Below are 19,769 nucleotides of genomic sequence, written 5' to 3'. Positions count from 1 at the left end.
ATAGCGTCTATGACACATGAGATTTGTATGATAAAGATCTACCTCATTGTTGCCATTCAGCTGACATCCAATGCCCAACAATTGTCTGTTTGAATGAGATGATTAATGATGTTGTTGTTATTTTATCCTGGTCTTTTTCCGCACTAATTTTTCTGAGCTCTCAGGAATTTTCTGCTTGAATATAGATGCTTATCTTTCCACAATATGCCATCTCTTTCCCTTTTCTATTTATCTCTCTCTCTAACTGTCCTTTTTTCTCACGTATTATTCTCTTCCTCTTCCTTGATAGAAGCATTGTTTGTTAGTTTTTTTGTCCCTTTCAAATTGTCCTCATCACGTTACACTACATTTTCTTCACTATAGTATTTCATTCATTGTCTTTTCTTTTTTTTTGTCTTACTTGTTGTGTCATGTTTATTGTGTTCCTCCCGGTGTCTCTGCACTTAATGAAAAAACAACAACTGGATAAATAAGCATCATTACCCGACTTCCTTTTGTTTCAGGACACCATCTGCAATCCGTCGGTGATGGATTTCATTGACAGGAGTCTCGAGATGGCGCCGTTCTCCTCCGAACACATCCTCAACTTCCTGTACAACGGCCCACCGGAGGAGCGTCCAGACGACTTGCCCAATTTCGACTGGCGAGACATCTTCAACCTTACTGACAGCGTCATTCGGATGCTCAACCAGTATGGAGATGTGAGTGTGACATCTGTTCTTTTAGCTCTTCTTTCCTTTTGTAGGAAGCTAAACTACCTCCCAAATACCACTGACTACATTTTGAGAGATGTTTATCAGCGTGTGGAATCATACTGACTAGTCAAAAGGGGGCTCCACATTTCCAGATGAATATAAAGTGTCAGGATCATCTTTGCAAACTTTTTACCTTTTACTCCCTTTTGGACTCTGACAGTAAGAATGTGGACTGTCTTGCCGTTTCATCTGACCTGAACTGTTAAGTTCGAGGACAGGCCTATTCAGGAAATAATCCAGTTAAGCACAGGTCCTGTCACTGGTTGATTTCCATCCCTGGTTACCCAAACAGTCTGTGCTCAGTGCCGCTCTTGACGTGACGTGAGCATTTAGATAAACCGTCTTTTGGGCTCTGTAATTTGTCCCCCTGTCCAGAGACATGGAAATCTACCCAGGTGGGCATGAGACAGAGCAACACACTAGCTGTCGAGGCTCTTTTGTTTACTGCTGATTTAGGGGAGGGTTAAGGAAAAAAAAAAAACAAAACATCACATACCATCTCTTGTGAGGGCCCTCCACATTTGAGTGGGGGCCAGTGTGTTTGAAACAAAGTTCAAATTGCCCCTTTCCCTGCGGAGGCTAATCGGGATGAGAGGCCAGTCGCGCCAGGGGGTGACACGGGGGGTACCTGGGGGGCACAGCCGGGTGGATGGTTGCTGCTCTTTGTTTTTGTCCGAGTTGAAGCTTACAGCACTTGAGTGTGACAGGGAGAGTGGGAACGATTGAGGCCGATTAGATACAGCTGTCACTCTGCCCACCGTCTTTTATAGAGAGACAACAATGACCGTGGGCTTGATGGCTGCCTGGCTCACGTTGGTGGCATGCAAGCGTATCCCACCACCCAGCGGGGCCGCAGTGTTAGAAGGTGAATGCTCGCGCGAATTAAGGAATGGCCTTTTAGATGTGAATCATTTGTTGGACATGTTTAGTGTGCATTGTGTTAATGCATGCATGCATGTATTTTGGATGCATATCTGTGTTTGAATGGCTAATGGTGTGTATTTGTGTTTTGTGTTTTGGAGGGTGTGTGTGTACTGTCAGGGGTAAATAGCTGTTTTGGAGTGACTGGATCAAGGCACTCCCTATTTGCATTAGCCTACAGTGAATGGTTGCATCAGACAGGCTTTTCAAATGGCCCCTGAAAATGTGTGAGGATCACCATGACTCGGGTCAACACTGGTATCGCTGGGCTTTTCACCTTTTAAACTATATGCTAGCTCAAAGGATGGCAGTGTTGGTCTGTCATTCAGAAATCTTAGTTCAGACTGAAGTATGAAACTGTTTGATGTAAAACTTTGATTTTCTTAAAGGATAAATCCAAAATGATATATATATATATATATATATATATATATATATATATATATATATATATATATATATATATATATATATATATATATATATATATATATATATATATATATATATATATATATATATATATATATATATATATATATATATATATATATATATATATATATATATATATATATATATATATATATATATATATATATATATATATATATATATATATATATATATATATATATATATATATATATATATATATATATATATATATATATATATATATATATATATATATATATATATATATATATATATATATATATATATATATATATATATATATATATATATATATATATATATATATATATATATATATTTAAAATCTTTTGTAAATGTCAGATTTTTTGCTAGAGCCAGCAGATCAGCATCTTTCATCCACTGAATGGATGTGCACACGATTTTGTAAAGAGATTCATGGTTTCCATTGATTTATCCTTTTGACTTCTCATGACTTTTTAATTTTTTTTTATTTCAGCAGCACCTTGAAGTTGACTTTTTTGGCCTTTGCGAAATGTTTTGTTGGATGTGTTACTAGGAAATGCTGTACAGACATTTATATTCACCTCAGGATGAAGTGCAATCACTTGGTGATCCACTGACATTTCACCCGGTGCAGTCCATCATCTGTACCCACAATATTCTGAACGGGGTCACGGGTTGGCTGGAGCCTATTCCAGCTGCCTTTTGGGCGAAGGCAGGGTACACTCGGGACAGACAGAAACAGACTTGCATGCTCTCATTCAAACCTACGGGCAATTTTTAGAATCACCAGTTAACCTAACATCATGTTTTTGGATGGTGGGAGGAAGAAGAGAGAACCCACGCAAGCACAGGGAGAACATAAACTCCACACAGAGAGGCCTCCGCCCCAGCTAAGGTTCAAACCCACAACCTTCTTGCTGTGAGATAACATTCACCCGGTGCAATCGTCATGTTCAAACTTGAACGTACTCTTGAGTTTATGATCATATATATGTCATACAAATGACATTAACAACAGCCTCAGCTTTACTTTGCTTTTAGATCTACTTAGCAGAGGTTAGCATGCTAATGTGTTAAACTAAGACGCAGAATCTGGGAACCACTATATCTGCTTAACATCAGTATGTTAGCATTGTCGTTATTTTTATGTTAACAGAGAAATGTTTGCGTTAACAGGGAAATGTTTGTGTTCAAGGTGATCTTGACTTCCAGACTACCTGTATGGATACAGTAATGGAAAAGTAAAACTGAAAGTAAATAATCCTCAGCGGTAAACTCCTGTAATGCAGGAAGTGACCAATAATGAAACTCGTTTTGTAAACTTTTAAACAGACAGCACCTGAAATGCAGTTTGGTGAGCCTCCTACAGGTCTGTCTAACCACATGTCTGTCTGTCTCTCGGTCATCTTTCCTTTTCTCAGTGTGTGACCCTGGATAAATTTGTTCCTCTGCCTGACGAGAATGCTGTCACTTATCGGGCCTTGGACCTGATGGAGGACAGCAAGTTCTGGGCCGGCCTCGTCTTTGTAAATATGTACTCTTGGTCCACCAATGTTCCGCCTCATGTAATGTTCAAGATACGTATGGATATTGATGCAGTGGAGCGCACCAACAAGGTCAAAGACAGGTCAGAATCAAACCCTGGTGGAAATGATGTCTTTAGTATAATGATGTCAGACTCAGAGGCTGAATATGTGTGTATTGCTCAGGTATTGGGACCCGGGCCCCCGAGCTGATCCGATGGATGACCTCCGCTATGTTTGGGGTGGCTTTGCTTACCTTCAGGACTTAATCGAGCACGGCATCATCAAGGCTCAGACAGGGAAGGAGTGGCCGCTGGGTGTTTACCTACAGCAGATGCCGTACCCCTGTTATGTGGATGATCTGTGAGTGGAAACACAAGTTTAAACACATTTAACAGCCATGTAGCAGGGCTCATGGTTTGCTTTCTTTTAGCTTTTGATTTTCAAGGTAAAGTCATGAATTTGTGTTACACTTCTTGTTTTGTTAATGAACCTTAAAATATGTGAGAATCACACAATTCTGGTTCCATTCATTAATCAGGACTGCTTCTCTTTCATCCTGCGTGTCCTCTGTCTCTCTCGTCCGTCCAGCTTCATGCTGACGCTGAGCCGCTGTTTCCCCATCTTCATGATACTGGCCTGGGTCTACTCCGTCTCCATGATAGTAAAGAGTATCGTCCTGGAGAAGGAGCTCCGCTTGAAGGAGACCCTGAAAGCTACGGGGGTCACCAACGGTGTCATTTGGTCCACTTGGTTTATTGACAATTTCATCATGATGAGCATAAGCACAGCTCTCCTCACCATCATCATCATGGTGAGGAAAAACTCACTGAAATTATTTTCTTTGTCTCATCCTTGTTCTTTATATTTAGGCACATAAAGAACGGATAATTCAATCTATAAATAGTACATAAATGTTGGAGCTCCTACATATTATATATAGACTTTTCTTCACCACATACCAGCACATTTCTGATTTCCACCACCATTCAATTTATTGACAGTTAGAGTAATATATAATCTGCTTTTATTATAGTGTAAATCATTACACTCTTTTGCCTTGAAATAATTAATCAATAACAGTATTTCACCGAGTGCAAACCAACACTATTAATAATTAATGAAAGACCTGTGAATACCATGACATCATGGGAATTATGTCAACGGCTTTGCAGGACTGGGCTGGTCAATGATTAATGCTCCTAGCTCAGTCACTAGTTCCTTCATTTGTCAGCAAGTCTTGTTGTCCAGCTGACACGTTATTATTGTAAGATGGGCTGTTGTGACCTCTGGAGGAAGCTTAATGTAAAACATTAAACATGAAAACATCTTAATTTAATGTAAAAATTCCGCTTTTGTTTTTTTTTTTTTTACTTTGGACAGCTGGCTACAATTTCTTTAGAGTTATTTACAACATCCCAAAGTTTCCAAAAATTTCACAAAAGTTCAAATAATAGGCAAATGCATGTGGATACTGTACATTTTGACCTGCTTGTTTATACTGGACGAGCATAGTTCTGTCAATTTAAGTGTTATAAAAGATGCAGATACAAAATATAACATGTCTTATGTTGTCTACATGTAAATATAACCAAACACATTTTCAGTAAAACTCTGTCCAGGTCACTTTTAAACATTTGAACCAAAATCATTTAAATATTTATATACAGACATCTGTTTGGTATTTTAATGCAGATGTGTACTGCACATGAAAACATCACCGTGTGTGTTTCTTTCCTGTCTGCAGGAAGGGGGAGTGTTGAACTACAGCAACCCCCTCATCCTCTTCCTCTTTCTGCTTACCTTTACTACGGCTACCATCATGCAATGCTTCCTCTTCAGCGTCTTCTTCAACCAGGCTAACCTGGCAGCAGCCTGCTGCGGTATCGTTTACTTCACCCTTTACCTTCCACACATCTTCTGCTTCGCCTGGCAAGACCGCATCACCAAAGATATGAAGATCCTGGTGGTGGGTGTCTCCGACTGAGAGCATACTACGCAGGACTAAGTTATTCCGTTTTAGTAATAGAGCAGGATTTATCGGAAAACTTGGAAACTAGATTTACTAAAGGGGAAAACAATCTCAGCTATTTGAGGTACAAGACTCAGTCAAAACCCATGATATGGCTGGAGCTTTTAATTTGAAACAACAGCTTTTAATTTGAAACAGCTATGAACTGCCTAAATAGCTTAATATAGAAAGAGCCGAAAAGAATACGTGCACATAAAGTGCTGGTGTGCATAAAAAAAGTAACAGTACACCAAAGAGTAAAATGTAGAAGTCATGGTACTGTGGACTGGTAAGTACCGGCCCAACTGAAGCACAGGATATGAAACAGATTTTCAGATTATACCAATCATTGCTTAATTAACAGACAGTACATTTGTAGTGCAGTGAACTCAGTAATATTGATGGAACTTGAAGAATCAAACCCGTAGATGATTTTCCCTTTGCCTCCTCACCCAGAGTCTGCTGTCCCAAGTGGCATTTGGCTTCGGGACCGAGTATCTGTCCCGGTACGAGGAGCAGGGTCTGGGTCTGCAGTGGGACAACATCCAGACCAGCCCACTGGAGGGCGACGAGTTCTCCTTCCTCACCTCCATCTGCATGATGGGCCTGGACACTGTTCTCTACGCTGTCGTGGCCTGGTACTTGGACAATGTCTTCCCCGGTCAGTGTGTCAGAGAGAAATGAAAGGTATGTTTTCAACTATTGCACTTAAAACAAATGTGCTCATATATTTTTTATTTCTTCTCGTTACAGGGCAGTATGGAATTGGTCGTCCATTTTACTTCCCTTTCCTGCCCTGTTATTGGCTCAACAGTGTGGCTCCAGCTTCAGGTACACTGGTAGTTTCCCTATTTGCTCATTTGTTAGAATTTCTTTTGGCATTTTTGCATGACATTGAGGGTGACTTTGGGGGCAAAGGTCTCCAGCCTGAAATGAATTAAACAAGTCAACTACCTAAACACGTGTTCCCCATTCATTAACTTTGCATTAGGAAAGATTAATTTTAAACTGATATGTCTAAAATAACACTGGATTGGACTGGATTGGATTGGATTGGGAATTTTCTATCTACATATACTAATATAAGCCCCCATTTTCTGTAGGGTTGGATAAAAAAGGCTTTGACAACCTAGCAAACAACGGGCAGGGAGAGGAGCCGAAAAAAGAGGAGGAGGACGACCAAAATCTGGAGAAACCCACAACTGTGGAGAACACACCGTCATGTGAGCACCAGGATCAGCGTGAGAGGAAGGAGAACCAGGCTGAGACAGAGAAGAACCAGGAGAAGGATGGTATAATGGATGCTCATTTTGATTTTCATTAGGATTTCTGTACAAAGCTGCTTGTCTTACAAAGAGAGATGCAGTTTGCTAAACTCATAACCGACGTGCTTTCAATACATTATAACTTCCTGGAGTAGATGCACTTCAATATATTTAACAGTTTTACATCTATCATTATCTCTGCTACTTTCTATTACCAAAGAACTACAGTATTACAGCATACGTTGACACACAATTAATTATGTAATCATGTCATATTTCTCCAAGCAAACAGCTGATCTCAGTACGGGATTAGTGTTCACTTCCCTCATTTACTCCCTCTCTCCCAGTCAATATTCATTGTGTGGGAACTCAATGGCCTTGTGTGTGTTTGCAATTGCTGTCATATATGAACGGACACAGTAAGCCTCTCAGTTTCATGCTTAGCTTAATAAGTGATGGAAACGTTGTTTTTTACACTTTATGGCATTCCGATCGCTTGATCTCATGTTTGTTTGGCATCTTTTACAGACTTTTAGGGACTGAAATAAAATAGTTGTTTCCTGGTTAAAAGAGATATGATTATATCCTCTGATTCCTGACAAATTAGTAACAGAAATGTGTTTGTCTTTGCGGCATACAGAGCAGTCATTCTTCGAGGCCGAGCCGGCTGATCTCATGAAGGGTGTCTGTATCCAGGACCTTGTCAAGGTGTTCGGCAGCAGCGCCACACCGGCCGTCGACGGCCTCAGCATCAACTTCTACGAGAGTCAGATTACTGCCTTTCTGGGCCAGAACGGGGCTGGAAAGACCACCACCATGTACGACACACAGATTCTGTACATACACATGTTCATACACTGAATGCTGAATGTGTAGGAAATCATTTACAGGGTTCCCAGGGGTCAGGGAATTTCATGAATTTAAAAAAACTCTTTTCCAGACAGAGAAACTCAAATTTGAGAATGTTTTGGGGCAAGTCATGGAATATCAGGGAAATTTGTTTGCATGTTTAGATTTTAGTTTCCATTTATTTATCAAAATGTAATATTTCCATGTATGCAGCTGTAGAGTTAGTTAACTGGTGTGTATGTTTGGTAGCACTAGTGGTCACTGACAGAAATTGAAAATGTAGTTTATTAGTTTGTGAGCTAATTACTGTTATTGTTAGGTAACTTCTTTGCCTCTGAAACCAGTACTAACACATTTATTTAATTTCTTTCAATATCAGTGCGCACTGGAGGGTCAGCCCGTTTTTAACAGAAATGTCACTGTTTCTTGTCTGCTCAGCACAACTGCAGCACGTTTTTCTGGTTATTATTAATCCTTGAATTTCAACTTTCTAGTTTGTGGAAGTCAGGAAAAAGTCAGTGAATTCGACATTTGACTTGGTGGGAACCCTGAGTCTAAAACGTCTGTCTTCTCTCTGCACATCTGTATTTCTGTCTCTGTCTCTCCCAGGTCCATCTTGACCGGCATGTTTCCGCCCACCTCGGGGACAGCAACCATTTATGGCAAAGACATCCGCACAGACATGGACACCATCCGTCAGTCTCTGGGGATGTGCCCTCAGCACAACATCCTTTTTCACCAGTATGTAACCCCCTACACTATAGATCAAAACTATTAAAAAAGATTCATTAGATGATGTAATGTATTAAAAATACTCAAAAATAACTCAAATAAGTACATTTTTAACACTTTATATTACCTCATAACTGAGAATATTAAAACAATATAATGAATAAACAGAAATAAATAGCTGTAACTGTATTATTGTTTCTTCGTCTTTCTCCTGTCCCTGCTCAGTATGACCGTAGCAGAGCACATCCTCTTCTACTCGCTGCTGAAAGGCCGTCCGATAGCCGAGGCTGAGGAAGAGGTGGAGAACATGCTGCAGGATCTGGGTCTTCCTCACAAGAGAGACGAGCTGACCCAGAACCTCTCAGGTCTGTTGGGGAAAGAGTCGTACGCACAAACTCATTAATGCTCACTGTTACACACACTGATATGTGCACCATCAGTACATAATGGTGTTGTAATGCAGGGGGCATGCAGAGGAAGTTGTCAGTCGCTTTGGCTTTTGTTGGTGGAGCCAAAGTGGTGATCCTGGATGAGCCCACTTCTGGGGTGGACCCCTACTCCAGACGCTCTATTTGGGACCTGCTGCTCAAATACCGTCCAGGTAACACTTTCCCTCGCTTTTTTTTTTTAACTTTTACAGTTATAGCAATACTGCATTAATATTAAGATATACAAAACAACAAAACAATTCCTACAATGTAAATATACAGTACAAATCCCAGTTTTATATTTCTGTAGTTGACTTACATTAAGTTTCACTGTCATCGTCATGTAGTTGCAGTATTTGTATTTATGATACCTTGAATTCTGTTATGAGCACCTCATTAATAACCAACCATTAATATGGTATTATATGCGAGGTAGCTTAGTGGCAAGTAAGGTTCATGACATCATAGCATTATCAGTACAAAACCCTTCACATAATGGATTATGTTGAATATTACCTGATCTGAGCCAATCAGAGATCCTGTGACAGCATAGTTTGTAATGCTGGATTAAATGACATGCAGAGGCCAGAGTATAAACAATTCTGACAGGTTTGTCTGGTCACGTCACACATAATTCAGGGAAGAGCCGAGCACAAATCACTGCAGCATTTATGTCACTACTGACGGCGAGTGTGTCAGTTCTTTCAGTAAACCCAGGCGGCGGTTTGAGAGGGGATGAAGGGGGACGCCGTCCTCCTTGTTTAGCAAAATGACCAAAGTGCATCCCCCTCGTTAACCTGCCATCAGGGGACCAAGACCAAATTTCAAAAGCCTCTGAGAGAGTCAGGTCTAGTGGGACTTCTGGAGCAGACACACCACCTTTCAAAAATTAAAATCTCTCTTCTACCTCTCAACAGTTTCTGTATTTTTCGCTGCGCTGAGGATACTAAACTATAGCACAGAGTCTGCATACAGGACAGCCTCATGGCAGATGATACCAACCTCTATTAGTTACATTTTCAGCGGCTGCTGCCACCTTTCCACAATCATAATGTGGACAAGTTGCACAGTAATAGTATTATTGAGTATAGTTATGTAGACTAAAGGGAAAGTCGATCAGCACCATACAAAGTCAGGTATACACATAAGTATATGGACTATATTTGTGTATTCACAATTAAATATCTGCCTTATTATTTCACAGCAGAACAGTAACGCTTTGATCTTTATAAAGCTACGTTGTAATAGAGAAAAGTTTGTCCTGAATCAGAAACATCAAACATCTTTTTCTTTCTCTCTGCGTCCCTTCATCATCCCTCGCTGTGCAGGTCGCACGGTGATCATGTCCACCCACCACATGGACGAGGCCGACCTGCTGAGTGACCGGGTGGCCATCATCTCGCAGGGCCGCCTCTACTGCTGCGGGTCCCCCATCTTCCTCAAGAACTGTTTCGGTGCTGGCTTCTACCTCACTCTCGTCCGCAGGATTAAACACGACATGCCCAAGGTGGGAACTAATAAAAATGGAACCGTGTGTGTTTGTATATATCCGTGTTTAAATGGTACAGAGTTGTAGCTTTGAAAGGGAAATGGTAAAGACTAGATTACACTTTTAACATCAGACTAATACTGTGGTTTCACCTTTCTCCTTGTTTTTTGTGCGCAAGTCTCCTGTGAGACTGAGGGGGAAGAAAATCGATGTAACTATTAGCTATATTGTTAAAGTAAAAATGTCCTTCTGGTATCGTGTTGTCCTGCAGGCGAGCTGTGACTGCACAGAAGATTGCTCCTGTAAATGCTCAAAGTGTTCAAAGTTTAAAGAGAACCAGGAGGAGAGCCAGGCACCGGACAGACAGATGGAGGGTAAGGTCACCATCAGTTCAAACACTGTACGAGTGTTAGCCTCAGAGATCAGTTTGTTGAACCTGCTTTTAGTCTTTTCATCTTTAAAAAGATTAACACAATAGGACATAATCTCTTTGCCATCTTTGTCTCTTTGTTCCTTAGCACTGGATTGTAGTTTTTCTACTTACTGTACAGTACCTGCTGTCAACACACCTAGAAACACCCTGTATTCACTGTACCCACAGCTACTGTATGCTCATTATTAAAAGTCAATAGGACACGGAGATGTCCTCAATAAATACGACGATTAAATTTAAAATCAGCTCATTCACTGCCCCTCCTGTGCTTTCGGTGTAACTGGAGTTCTTAAGGTTATGTGAGAATAAGCTTTAATAGATGAGTTGCAGCACCAACATTAATAGTAACACGATGCAGCAAAGAAAATAGGATATCTGCCAACTGAGTGCATGTTGCATGTGGAAATGTATGGAGTGTGCAAACTCAATAGGAGAAAAAGTAAAACGACAAATAACACAAGTCGCAGGGATTAAAGTTGAAGATAAGATTAAATTAATTTCTTCCCCTCATCTCCAGGTAACATCGAGACGATCACAGCCTTGGTTCATCATCACGTGCCGGAGGCTCGTCTCATCGAGGCTATCGGTCAGGAGCTCACCTTTCTGCTGCCCAGCCGCAACTTCGAGCCTAGAACGTATGCCAGCCTCTTCAGGGAGCTGGAGGAAACCCTGGTGGACATCGGCCTCAGCAGCTTCGGTGTGTCCGACACGTCACTGGAGGAGGTGTGTGGAAAAACAAAAGAAAGTTTCATGCAACTGTTTGGACTTTCTTTTCAGAAAGTAGCCTAATTAGCATTTCAAAATAACATTGTGGTCTCGGGACAAAAATAATTTAGACAGCAAAACAGCAATTTGTACAATCAGGATCTATTTCATGAGGTTTTGTTCATAAAGAGCTTCTTTTAGTCTTTGCTAACAATACAATGATTTATTTTCTTTTAGATCTTCCTAAAGGTCACTGCAGATGGGAATGCAACCAACAGGAAATGTATTACAGGTAAAGTAAATAACAAAACAGCAGCAGTTTTAGTTGGATTTTCCTCCTTTTCTCGTCATGTTGATTTATTTTGAGTCTTGGTGTGTCGTTCTGTTGTCGTGGTTGTTCTTGTTGTCCTCTTTTTCTCAGTCTACCCCTGATCATGTGTGTCATGTCCTTCACGTTTGTTCTTGAACTCTCTCAGATAAGAAATCATTCCAGCAGATTTCTCGTGCTAGTTTCTGTGGATTCAACAGGGTGGCTGTTGATATGGAACCACTAAAAGGTGACAGTGGCTTTCAGCTGACAGCTCTGGACAACTGCTGCTGTTGTAGGAAAACCATTTTCACTGCAGCCGCCAAACAAAATGCTAATAGAAGAAGAAGAAGAAGAAGAAGCGCCATGCTTGCTGTTGGCCCCTGCTTTCAGTCTTTGTGCTAAGCTAACCAGCATCTGTTTGAAACTTGTATTTACTACATGGACAAGAGATTGCTACCAAATTTTTCTTATCTAACTTTGGGCAAGTATTTCTCAGGATATGAGACTACAAACTGTTATTTTAAAACATTTTTGATCTCTTCCTGAGAATACACTTTGGTTAAAGGTGTTTTTCCAGACAACAGTGTTATGCAGAGAGCTTGTGACCAACTTATATGTTGATCATAAATATATATATATTTTTTTTACATTGGTAAAAGTCCAAATGATTACTGTATCCCTGAAACACTTGAAGATCGCTGCTGGCTGATGCTTTTTGAACACTGCACACAGAAGACTAAACACGCTTGGGTAGCTGGCTTCCTTTTCCAATTAGACTTGGCCATTACTGGAGCAAGCTTTAGGCTGTGCCAACTTGACCTGAGCTCTTGTTGCAGAGTCCAATGGCCAAGGCCCATGTGATAGCTCAGACGGCAGTGCTGGCAGGGGATCGTACCAGGTTAGAGGCCTCTGTTTGACCATCAAACAGTTCTTTGCCCTGCTGATCAAGAGGCTGCATCATGCAACACGTTCCTACAAAGACTTCATTGCCCAGGTAACCTTCAAATAAACACTGGAGCATTTCGTATTTGAACTTCAGGTCATATTTTTTATAATAACATCGCCAGGTTTTTGCAAATGAAACAGCAAGCAATCTGCACATTTTTAGTCCCACCGAGGCAACGTCTCAAAGATTTAGCTTTTTTTTAATCGCAGTTCTGTGTCTGTCTCTGGTAGATTTTGCTGCCAGCCAGTTTTGTTTTCCTGGCGCTGACGTTCACTCTCATCGTTCCACCTTTTGGAGAGTATCCTAGTCTGACCCTCAGCCCCTGGATATACGGACGACAGTACACCTTCTTCAGGTGAGCAACAGCTTGTCTTTGAGGAGATTTACCTCTTCAATGAGATCAGTATGAGACCAAAAAAAGATTTTTGCTCAAATGACTAAAATGTTTCTTAATAAAATTTGGGCAAATTAACCAAATTTGTTTTTATTTTTGTGACTGTATTTGCTTAATTTGTCCACTGCAGTAATGAGCGTCCTACGGATGCTCCAATGAGATACTTTGCGGAGGTGTTGCTGGACCGGCCTGGCTTTGGGACTCGCTGCATGGTGGACGAACCTTTAGAGTAAGAAATCTTCTCAGTTATAGATCTATTTTTCTCTCCACACTGTCTGCTGCGCTGCTTGTCTGACATCTCGGGTTTATTTCTCCCACCGGCAGAGATTTCCCATGTAACAACATCACCACAGAGTGGGAGATGCCCTTGGTTAACCCTTCCCTGATCGACTCGCTGGCCGGCCCAGAGTGGAGCTCCCTCACACCATCTCCAGAGTGTCAGTGCAGCACCAACAGGAAGCTCACCATGCTCCCTGTGTGTCCTGCAGGAGCTGGAGGTCTGCCACCTCCACAGGTAGGTCGGGTAACTGATATTAAACATGACAAGACACAAACACAACATCATCCTCTTCAAGCACACAAATAAAGAAGAATCACTTCCACTTCTCCATCACAGCTAATAAGTGTCGAATTTAAAATATACACCTGTGCTGCTTTGTTCTTCAGAGGATCCAGTCAACAGGAGATGTTCTCATGGACCTGACAGGCAGGAACATCTCTGACTATCTGGTGAAGACCTACCCCACCCTCATCAGAACCAGGTACTGGAATCTTCTCAAAAGTTAATTGTTAAAAAACTGTATATATATGCAAACTGACATAAGATGCATTAGATTACTGTACTTAATATTATAGAACATAATAGCATCCATTTATTATAGATTCAGAGTTCTGCATTGATCTAAACATAAGATATGAAACAACAATATAGTACAGTACTGTTCATTTAAAACCATTTCAAAATGTTGTGATCCTGTTGGTGATGTTTAAAAACTTTTTAAATTGTAATGTGTTCCTGTATGAGAAAGAATATATAATCTTTTGTGGGTTTGTGATTTCTTTCCAGCTTGAAAAGCAAATACTGGGTGAATGAACAAAGGTAATTGGCATCCAACTGATCCATTGAAAGGTTACATTTATGTTCAAATAGTGATATTTTACAGGCATTTTGAAGTACTGTACATTATTTTTCCTGGAAGGATGTGTAGTGGTCCAGTTCTCCCTCTGCTGGTTATAATAGGTAGTTGCAGAAGAGTTTTATAGATATCAGAAGGTTTTTCTCTGGGGTGTCCAGGTATGGAGGGATATCAGTGGGAGGACAGCTCCCTGTTTTAGAGCTAGATCCAAAGACCATCCAGGATGTGGCAGCTCAGTTGGGACGCCTGCTCAACGTTACTGGGGTAAGGCTTTTAATGTGTGTGTGTGTGTGTGTGTGTGTGTGTGTGTGTGTGTGTGTGTGTGTGTGTGTGTGTGTGTGTGTGTGTGTGTGTGTGTGTGTGTGTGTGTGTGTGTGTGTGAGTGTCTGTTTGTTTACTATTATCTCTGTTCCTGCATTCACCACCTTACTCTTTTGTGTTGTTGTTTTTGTTTTTTTATTACCAGGGTAAATACTCCAAACAAACACTGAATGACATAGGGACGTTCCTCAGGTCCATGGAGACTCATAACAATGTCAAGGTCAGTCCAGTAACACTCATGGTTGGATCTCTGTGTGATCAGCTTGCCTTGTGTTATATGACCGTGGATCAATAAGTTCAGAGACTACTTCTGTTGCACGTGAACGGAGCGTAGCATCGTGACGTGCACGGAGTACAGAGGAGCTGTGCCCTTCGTGAGTAAGTACTCCAAGTTTCATTCCTTAATCAAAATCAGCACCTGAGTTACACATGCTTTTGTGAGCAGTGATCCAGGTGCGTCGGTGATGTTTTACGCACCTGAAACTTGAGCAATATGTACACATTAAAGTTTGTCATAAAGTATTGGGGAACGGAAAGAAGCAGCAGGGAGTTAAATCCAGTGAGTAGCGGTGGTGGTAAACAACGACTGTGTTGTTGTGGGCAATAAACTTGTGCGTTTCCAATGCGCTGAGTGGGCGTGTTGTCATGTTGGAGAACCCAACTGCTCTCGCGCCACAGTTCAGGTCACTTGCACTGAAGGTTTTTCCTCAGACACGTCAGAACATCACAGTTGAACTTGGTGTTGAAAGTCTGACCCCAGGGGACGAATTCACAGTTTACAGCCCTCATGAATGTAAAAAAAAAACAAACACCTGGTTGAGCGCCTGACCTGACGCACCTTTTTTCAGTTTTGGACAGTGACGTTCTGCCTCAAAAATACGAATGTCCCTCAAAACACATCACCTGCTCATTGCTTCATTGCCGTAGACTTCCTGAAGCATTTTAAGGATCTCTGTTTGACACAAAATATGGTTCCTCTGGCCCAAGTCCACAGAGAAATCTCCATGTACACAAACCAGGACTCACAAAAACGTGTGTAACTCAGGAACTGATGATGATCCGGCGACAAAATGTGTAACGCTGACTCATTCGGGTTATACCTCCCTTTCTGCTCCGTGCACGTCACGGTGCTGCACATCGTTCGCACGCAACAGGAGCAGTCTCTTAACTTATTGATCCACAATACGTTTTTTTCTTTCACAAACCCAGTAAAGGCTGTAGTTCATGGATACAAACCTGTTGTTACCATCATAAATCAACACTTGTCAAAGTTCAGCATCCACTGCTTTTCCCAGGTGTGGTATAACAATAAGGGCTGGCATGCCATGGTATCCTTCATGAACGTGGCCAACAACGCCATCCTCCGTGCAAACCTGCCCAGAAGCGCGAACCTGGATGAATACGGCATCACTGCCATCAACCACCCTCTGAACCTCACCAAGGAGCAGCTCTCTGAGATCACTGTGTGAGTCACCACCAGCCAGATAGTCGTTATCCCCTTATATCTGAAGCTCTGAAACTTTTCCCAGGTGTGACCCATGTGGAGTAACCTTCTGTGACATTAGCTTGTAGCAGCTCATCCATCTCTCTGTCCTCCCCTCAGTCTGAACACATCAGTAGATGCTGTGGTGGCCATCTGTGTCATCTTCGCCATGTCCTTCGTCCCGGCCAGCTTCGTCCTCTATCTCATCCAGGAGAGGGTCACTCAGGCCAAACACCTGCAGTTTGTCAGTGGCGTCAGTCCGCTGGTGTACTGGATGGCCAACTTCCTGTGGGACATGGTACGGTAGCACCGTTACCTTCTGAGAGTGTGTCACTGCCAGTGCCAGTATGATGTAATAATAGCTCCTGCAGACACTGGTGTTTTCTGTGTTCTCCAGGTCAATTACTCCATCAGTGCAGCGATGGTGGTGCAGATTTTCATCTTCTTTGATAAGAAGTGCTACACCTCACCAGCCAACCTCGAACCACTGATTGCTCTGCTTATGCTTTATGGGTAGGCTTCAATTTTTTCTTAAGTTTATGAAACACAAAAACCCCAAAATCAACATATCACAGCCACAGCCGGACTTTGTGAAAATAGTTATAATGACTTTTATATTGATCCCGTTTTCAGTACAAATGTGTTTCCTGCAGCTGAATTGATGACACACCTGGCAGATTAAAAAAATAAATATTGGATCAGTGTTGGTGAGGTTACTTTTGAAATGTAATAAATAATAAGATTACCAGTTACCCTGTTAAACATATAATAAGTAATGTAACTGTTTCACTGACTTCATCAAAGTAATATAACTTACTACAATACTTATGATACATTCCGTTGTAGCTCCTTTGTAATCATCAACATATTGAAGAACTAAGAAACTAGAAGCTAATTTCGTTACACTTTTTTTTTTCTCAGTTACTTTAACAGATTAAAGTTACTTTTATTTTGTAATTTCATTACATAACTGTTTATTTTTCTTACTGATCCCACAATGATCAGTTCAGTAGCTGTATGGATTTCTGTACGGTTTTTGCTTTCATCCAAATCAACACACAGTATGGATAGATTTTTAAACGCCTCGCTCAGTGGATATTTTTCATCATCCTGCCTGAATGTGAGCTTCTGTCATCACCAGATCGTTGTCACTCTCATGTGGGTTAAGTTTACTGAGCTGGCTCAGCTGGCCAGAGACAAGCTGAGTCAGCTGTTTGTGCAGTCAAAGTATCAGCAAAGGAATATATTATTAAATACTATTAGATCTATAATTGTACACTTCATATGCAGTCATGCCTGTGTGACTGTGTTCCACACTGTACCGTGTTTTTTATTGCTTCATATCTTCATTAGCTTTGTCAACTTTATAGTGACTGACACATTTTGAATTCACATTTTGTATCAGCTTTTGTCAATCAGCTTATTTTTTTAATTTTTATTAATGTTTGTTTTTTTCGTATTTTCTTAATACTAAGTTACTGGTGAAAAACATCAAACTTTCCCTGTGCTTCACTGATTCTTTTGTTGCTCTCTTTCTCTCAGCTGGTCTGTGACACCCATGATGTACCCCATGTCCTACATCTTCAGTGTCCCCAGCACAGCCTACGTCTCTCTGTCGTGCATCAACCTCTTCATCGGCATCAACAGCAGCGCCATCACCTTCATCCTGGACCTTTTTGAGGGCACCACAGTAAGCTCAGGGTCCCTGTTTATCTAAATCCTTTCATCCATCCGTCTCTTCCATCTCGCACTCACTTTTGTGCGTGTTGTGTTTCTTCCCAGGGTCTGTACAAGATCAACCAGCTGTTAAAGACGGTGCTGCTCGTCTTCCCTCACTACTGCCTGGGCCGAGGTCTCATCGACATGGCCATGAACCAGGCTGTGACTGACATCTACGCTCGCTTTGGTAACTGCAACACACACAAAACATCCGTCACAGTCGAGCAAGCAAACGGTCGTACGAGATAAAGTATCCGACTGTCGGACACCATCTCAACACTTTGAATGAAGGTTGCGTGAGAAACCTGACAGCGTACATTTGCCATTAAGGCCTCAGCCAGCTGCAGAGCTGTAACACGCTCTACAAAACCGCCCGTGGACCAAATCCAACAACAGACTTTCCACTGTTGATGAACAACCCAGGAAAAGATTATGGTTTCGTTAAACTGATTTAAATTCAACGAGTTCCTTAAAGACTATGTAACCTTCATCGTCATGGCAACAGTAAACGTCTAATTAAGGAACTGTCCTGACTTGTGGTTGGAAACAGGAAGTGAACAGTGGTCTCGTGTACCAAAGTCTGCTGTTATATCGAACGATCAAAACTAATGCCATGTAATCTACGTCCCTTCTTTGAGACCCCAGATTGTTGTTATTTATACGACCACTAGAGGTCGCTTAACTTTAATACCTAACTGGGTCAGAATTAGCTGCGAAAGAACTGTGTGGTTGTTTCTTAAGGAGGACAGTCTTGAAATATTAATTATGTGTCTCTGATCTTTATGTATTTCAATGTGTTAAATATTAAATAGACTGTAAAAACTCATTAAAGGTTGTCAATGAAAAACAAACAACACTAAATGTGGAAGCAGGATTCACAGATGTGTCATGCTGATATGTTTCCTCAGGTGAGGACTACAGTCCAGAACCATATAACTGGGACTTTATTGGGAAGAACCTGGTCTTCATGGCCATTGAAGGATTTGTGTATTTCATCCTGAACATTCTCTTCCAGTATCACTTCTTCCTGGATAAGTGGTGAGTGCATCATTGAATCAGATGCCAAGTTTGCCAGATGTACTTGAATAATTTACACACGTATTGAAATGCAGGGAAATTGTAATTTTTCTTTCCAGATAACACAATCTAAAATGTGATGTTACTGACACATAGATTGACCAGATGTTGGTTTGCTAACTTGTTATTTTTCCACTGGCAGGACACAAGACGGCCCAAAGCCTCCCATCTCAGACGAAGATGTAGATGTGGCCAAGGAAAGAGAACGAATCTACTGGGGTGGAAAAACAAATGACATTTTATGCATAAGAGACTTGTCCAAGGTCAGACCTTTTTCTAATTATGATAAATTATCAAAAGTGTGAAGAATATAATGAGATTAATGTTTGAAAAATATTTTAAACCAACTATATTACTTGGATTTTGTTCTCCTCTTGCCTTGGCAGACGTACTCAGGAACAGTAATCCCCGCAGTGGACCGAGTCTGTGTCGGAGTATCACCCGGAGAGGTTTGTACAGGTTGAACTGATTTTGAACTGATTTACTTTTCAGCGGAAACAAGCTGTTAACTTTACTGTTTGCTTTTTCTTCTCCTCATCATCGGCAGTGCTTCGGTCTTCTGGGCGTAAATGGAGCAGGGAAGACCACAACGTTTAAGATGTTGACTGGAAACATAGATGTCACCTCCGGGGAGGCCTCAGTCGCTGGTCACAGGTTGTTAATGAACCCATATTAATATTAAAACAAAGATTCTTCTCAATTATATTCTAGGTGAAAAACAATGCTTGATACCCATCTCATCTTTGTAATTTCAACATGTTAAGGCATAGAAATAATTTACTAAATCCAGATTATTGGCTTCCTGTAACTGTAATCTGGATCAGTTCT

At 41.1% G+C, this 19,769-nt stretch overlaps 1 protein-coding gene across 2 annotated transcripts in view; it reads left to right on the top strand.

The window, feature by feature from the left end:
* The window catches only part of abca4a (ATP-binding cassette, sub-family A (ABC1), member 4a), a 37,722-nt gene that overhangs the window by 15,063 nt on the left and 2,890 nt on the right, over positions 1 to 19,769 (top strand). The window contains exons 11-44 of one of the 2 annotated variants that reach the window (XM_069697978.1): positions 504 to 701; positions 3,542 to 3,747; positions 3,830 to 4,006; positions 4,235 to 4,457; positions 5,391 to 5,612; positions 6,111 to 6,315; positions 6,408 to 6,493; positions 6,742 to 6,946; positions 7,560 to 7,737; positions 8,378 to 8,509; positions 8,726 to 8,865; positions 8,964 to 9,101; positions 10,257 to 10,435; positions 10,689 to 10,791; positions 11,368 to 11,573; positions 11,793 to 11,847; positions 12,032 to 12,112; positions 12,702 to 12,859; positions 13,042 to 13,166; positions 13,336 to 13,434; positions 13,530 to 13,719; positions 13,872 to 13,966; positions 14,272 to 14,304; positions 14,500 to 14,605; positions 14,808 to 14,882; positions 15,958 to 16,127; positions 16,266 to 16,443; positions 16,543 to 16,658; positions 17,688 to 17,835; positions 17,928 to 18,051; positions 18,773 to 18,902; positions 19,084 to 19,204; positions 19,328 to 19,390; positions 19,489 to 19,595. In XM_069697978.1, the coding sequence (XP_069554079.1) occupies positions 504 to 701; positions 3,542 to 3,747; positions 3,830 to 4,006; positions 4,235 to 4,457; positions 5,391 to 5,612; positions 6,111 to 6,315; positions 6,408 to 6,493; positions 6,742 to 6,946; positions 7,560 to 7,737; positions 8,378 to 8,509; positions 8,726 to 8,865; positions 8,964 to 9,101; positions 10,257 to 10,435; positions 10,689 to 10,791; positions 11,368 to 11,573; positions 11,793 to 11,847; positions 12,032 to 12,112; positions 12,702 to 12,859; positions 13,042 to 13,166; positions 13,336 to 13,434; positions 13,530 to 13,719; positions 13,872 to 13,966; positions 14,272 to 14,304; positions 14,500 to 14,605; positions 14,808 to 14,882; positions 15,958 to 16,127; positions 16,266 to 16,443; positions 16,543 to 16,658; positions 17,688 to 17,835; positions 17,928 to 18,051; positions 18,773 to 18,902; positions 19,084 to 19,204; positions 19,328 to 19,390; positions 19,489 to 19,595 (4,772 nt within the window). The remainder of the gene's footprint in view (positions 1 to 503; positions 702 to 3,541; positions 3,748 to 3,829; positions 4,007 to 4,234; positions 4,458 to 5,390; positions 5,613 to 6,110; positions 6,316 to 6,407; positions 6,494 to 6,741; positions 6,947 to 7,559; positions 7,738 to 8,377; positions 8,510 to 8,725; positions 8,866 to 8,963; positions 9,102 to 10,256; positions 10,436 to 10,688; positions 10,792 to 11,367; positions 11,574 to 11,792; positions 11,848 to 12,031; positions 12,113 to 12,701; positions 12,860 to 13,041; positions 13,167 to 13,335; positions 13,435 to 13,529; positions 13,720 to 13,871; positions 13,967 to 14,271; positions 14,305 to 14,499; positions 14,606 to 14,807; positions 14,883 to 15,957; positions 16,128 to 16,265; positions 16,444 to 16,542; positions 16,659 to 17,687; positions 17,836 to 17,927; positions 18,052 to 18,772; positions 18,903 to 19,083; positions 19,205 to 19,327; positions 19,391 to 19,488; positions 19,596 to 19,769) is intronic. The other variant, XM_069697977.1, reaches the window with a different exon arrangement.

Source organism: Brachyistius frenatus, unplaced genomic scaffold, assembly GCF_029030835.1.
Source record: "Brachyistius frenatus isolate BFR_SWC_R1_liver_20210118 unplaced genomic scaffold, ASM2903083v1 Contig_25, whole genome shotgun sequence".
NCBI lineage: Eukaryota > Metazoa > Chordata > Actinopteri > Embiotocidae > Brachyistius > Brachyistius frenatus.
The sequence above is the reverse complement of the archived record's forward strand: the minus strand, read 5'-3'. Positions and strand labels throughout refer to the sequence as shown.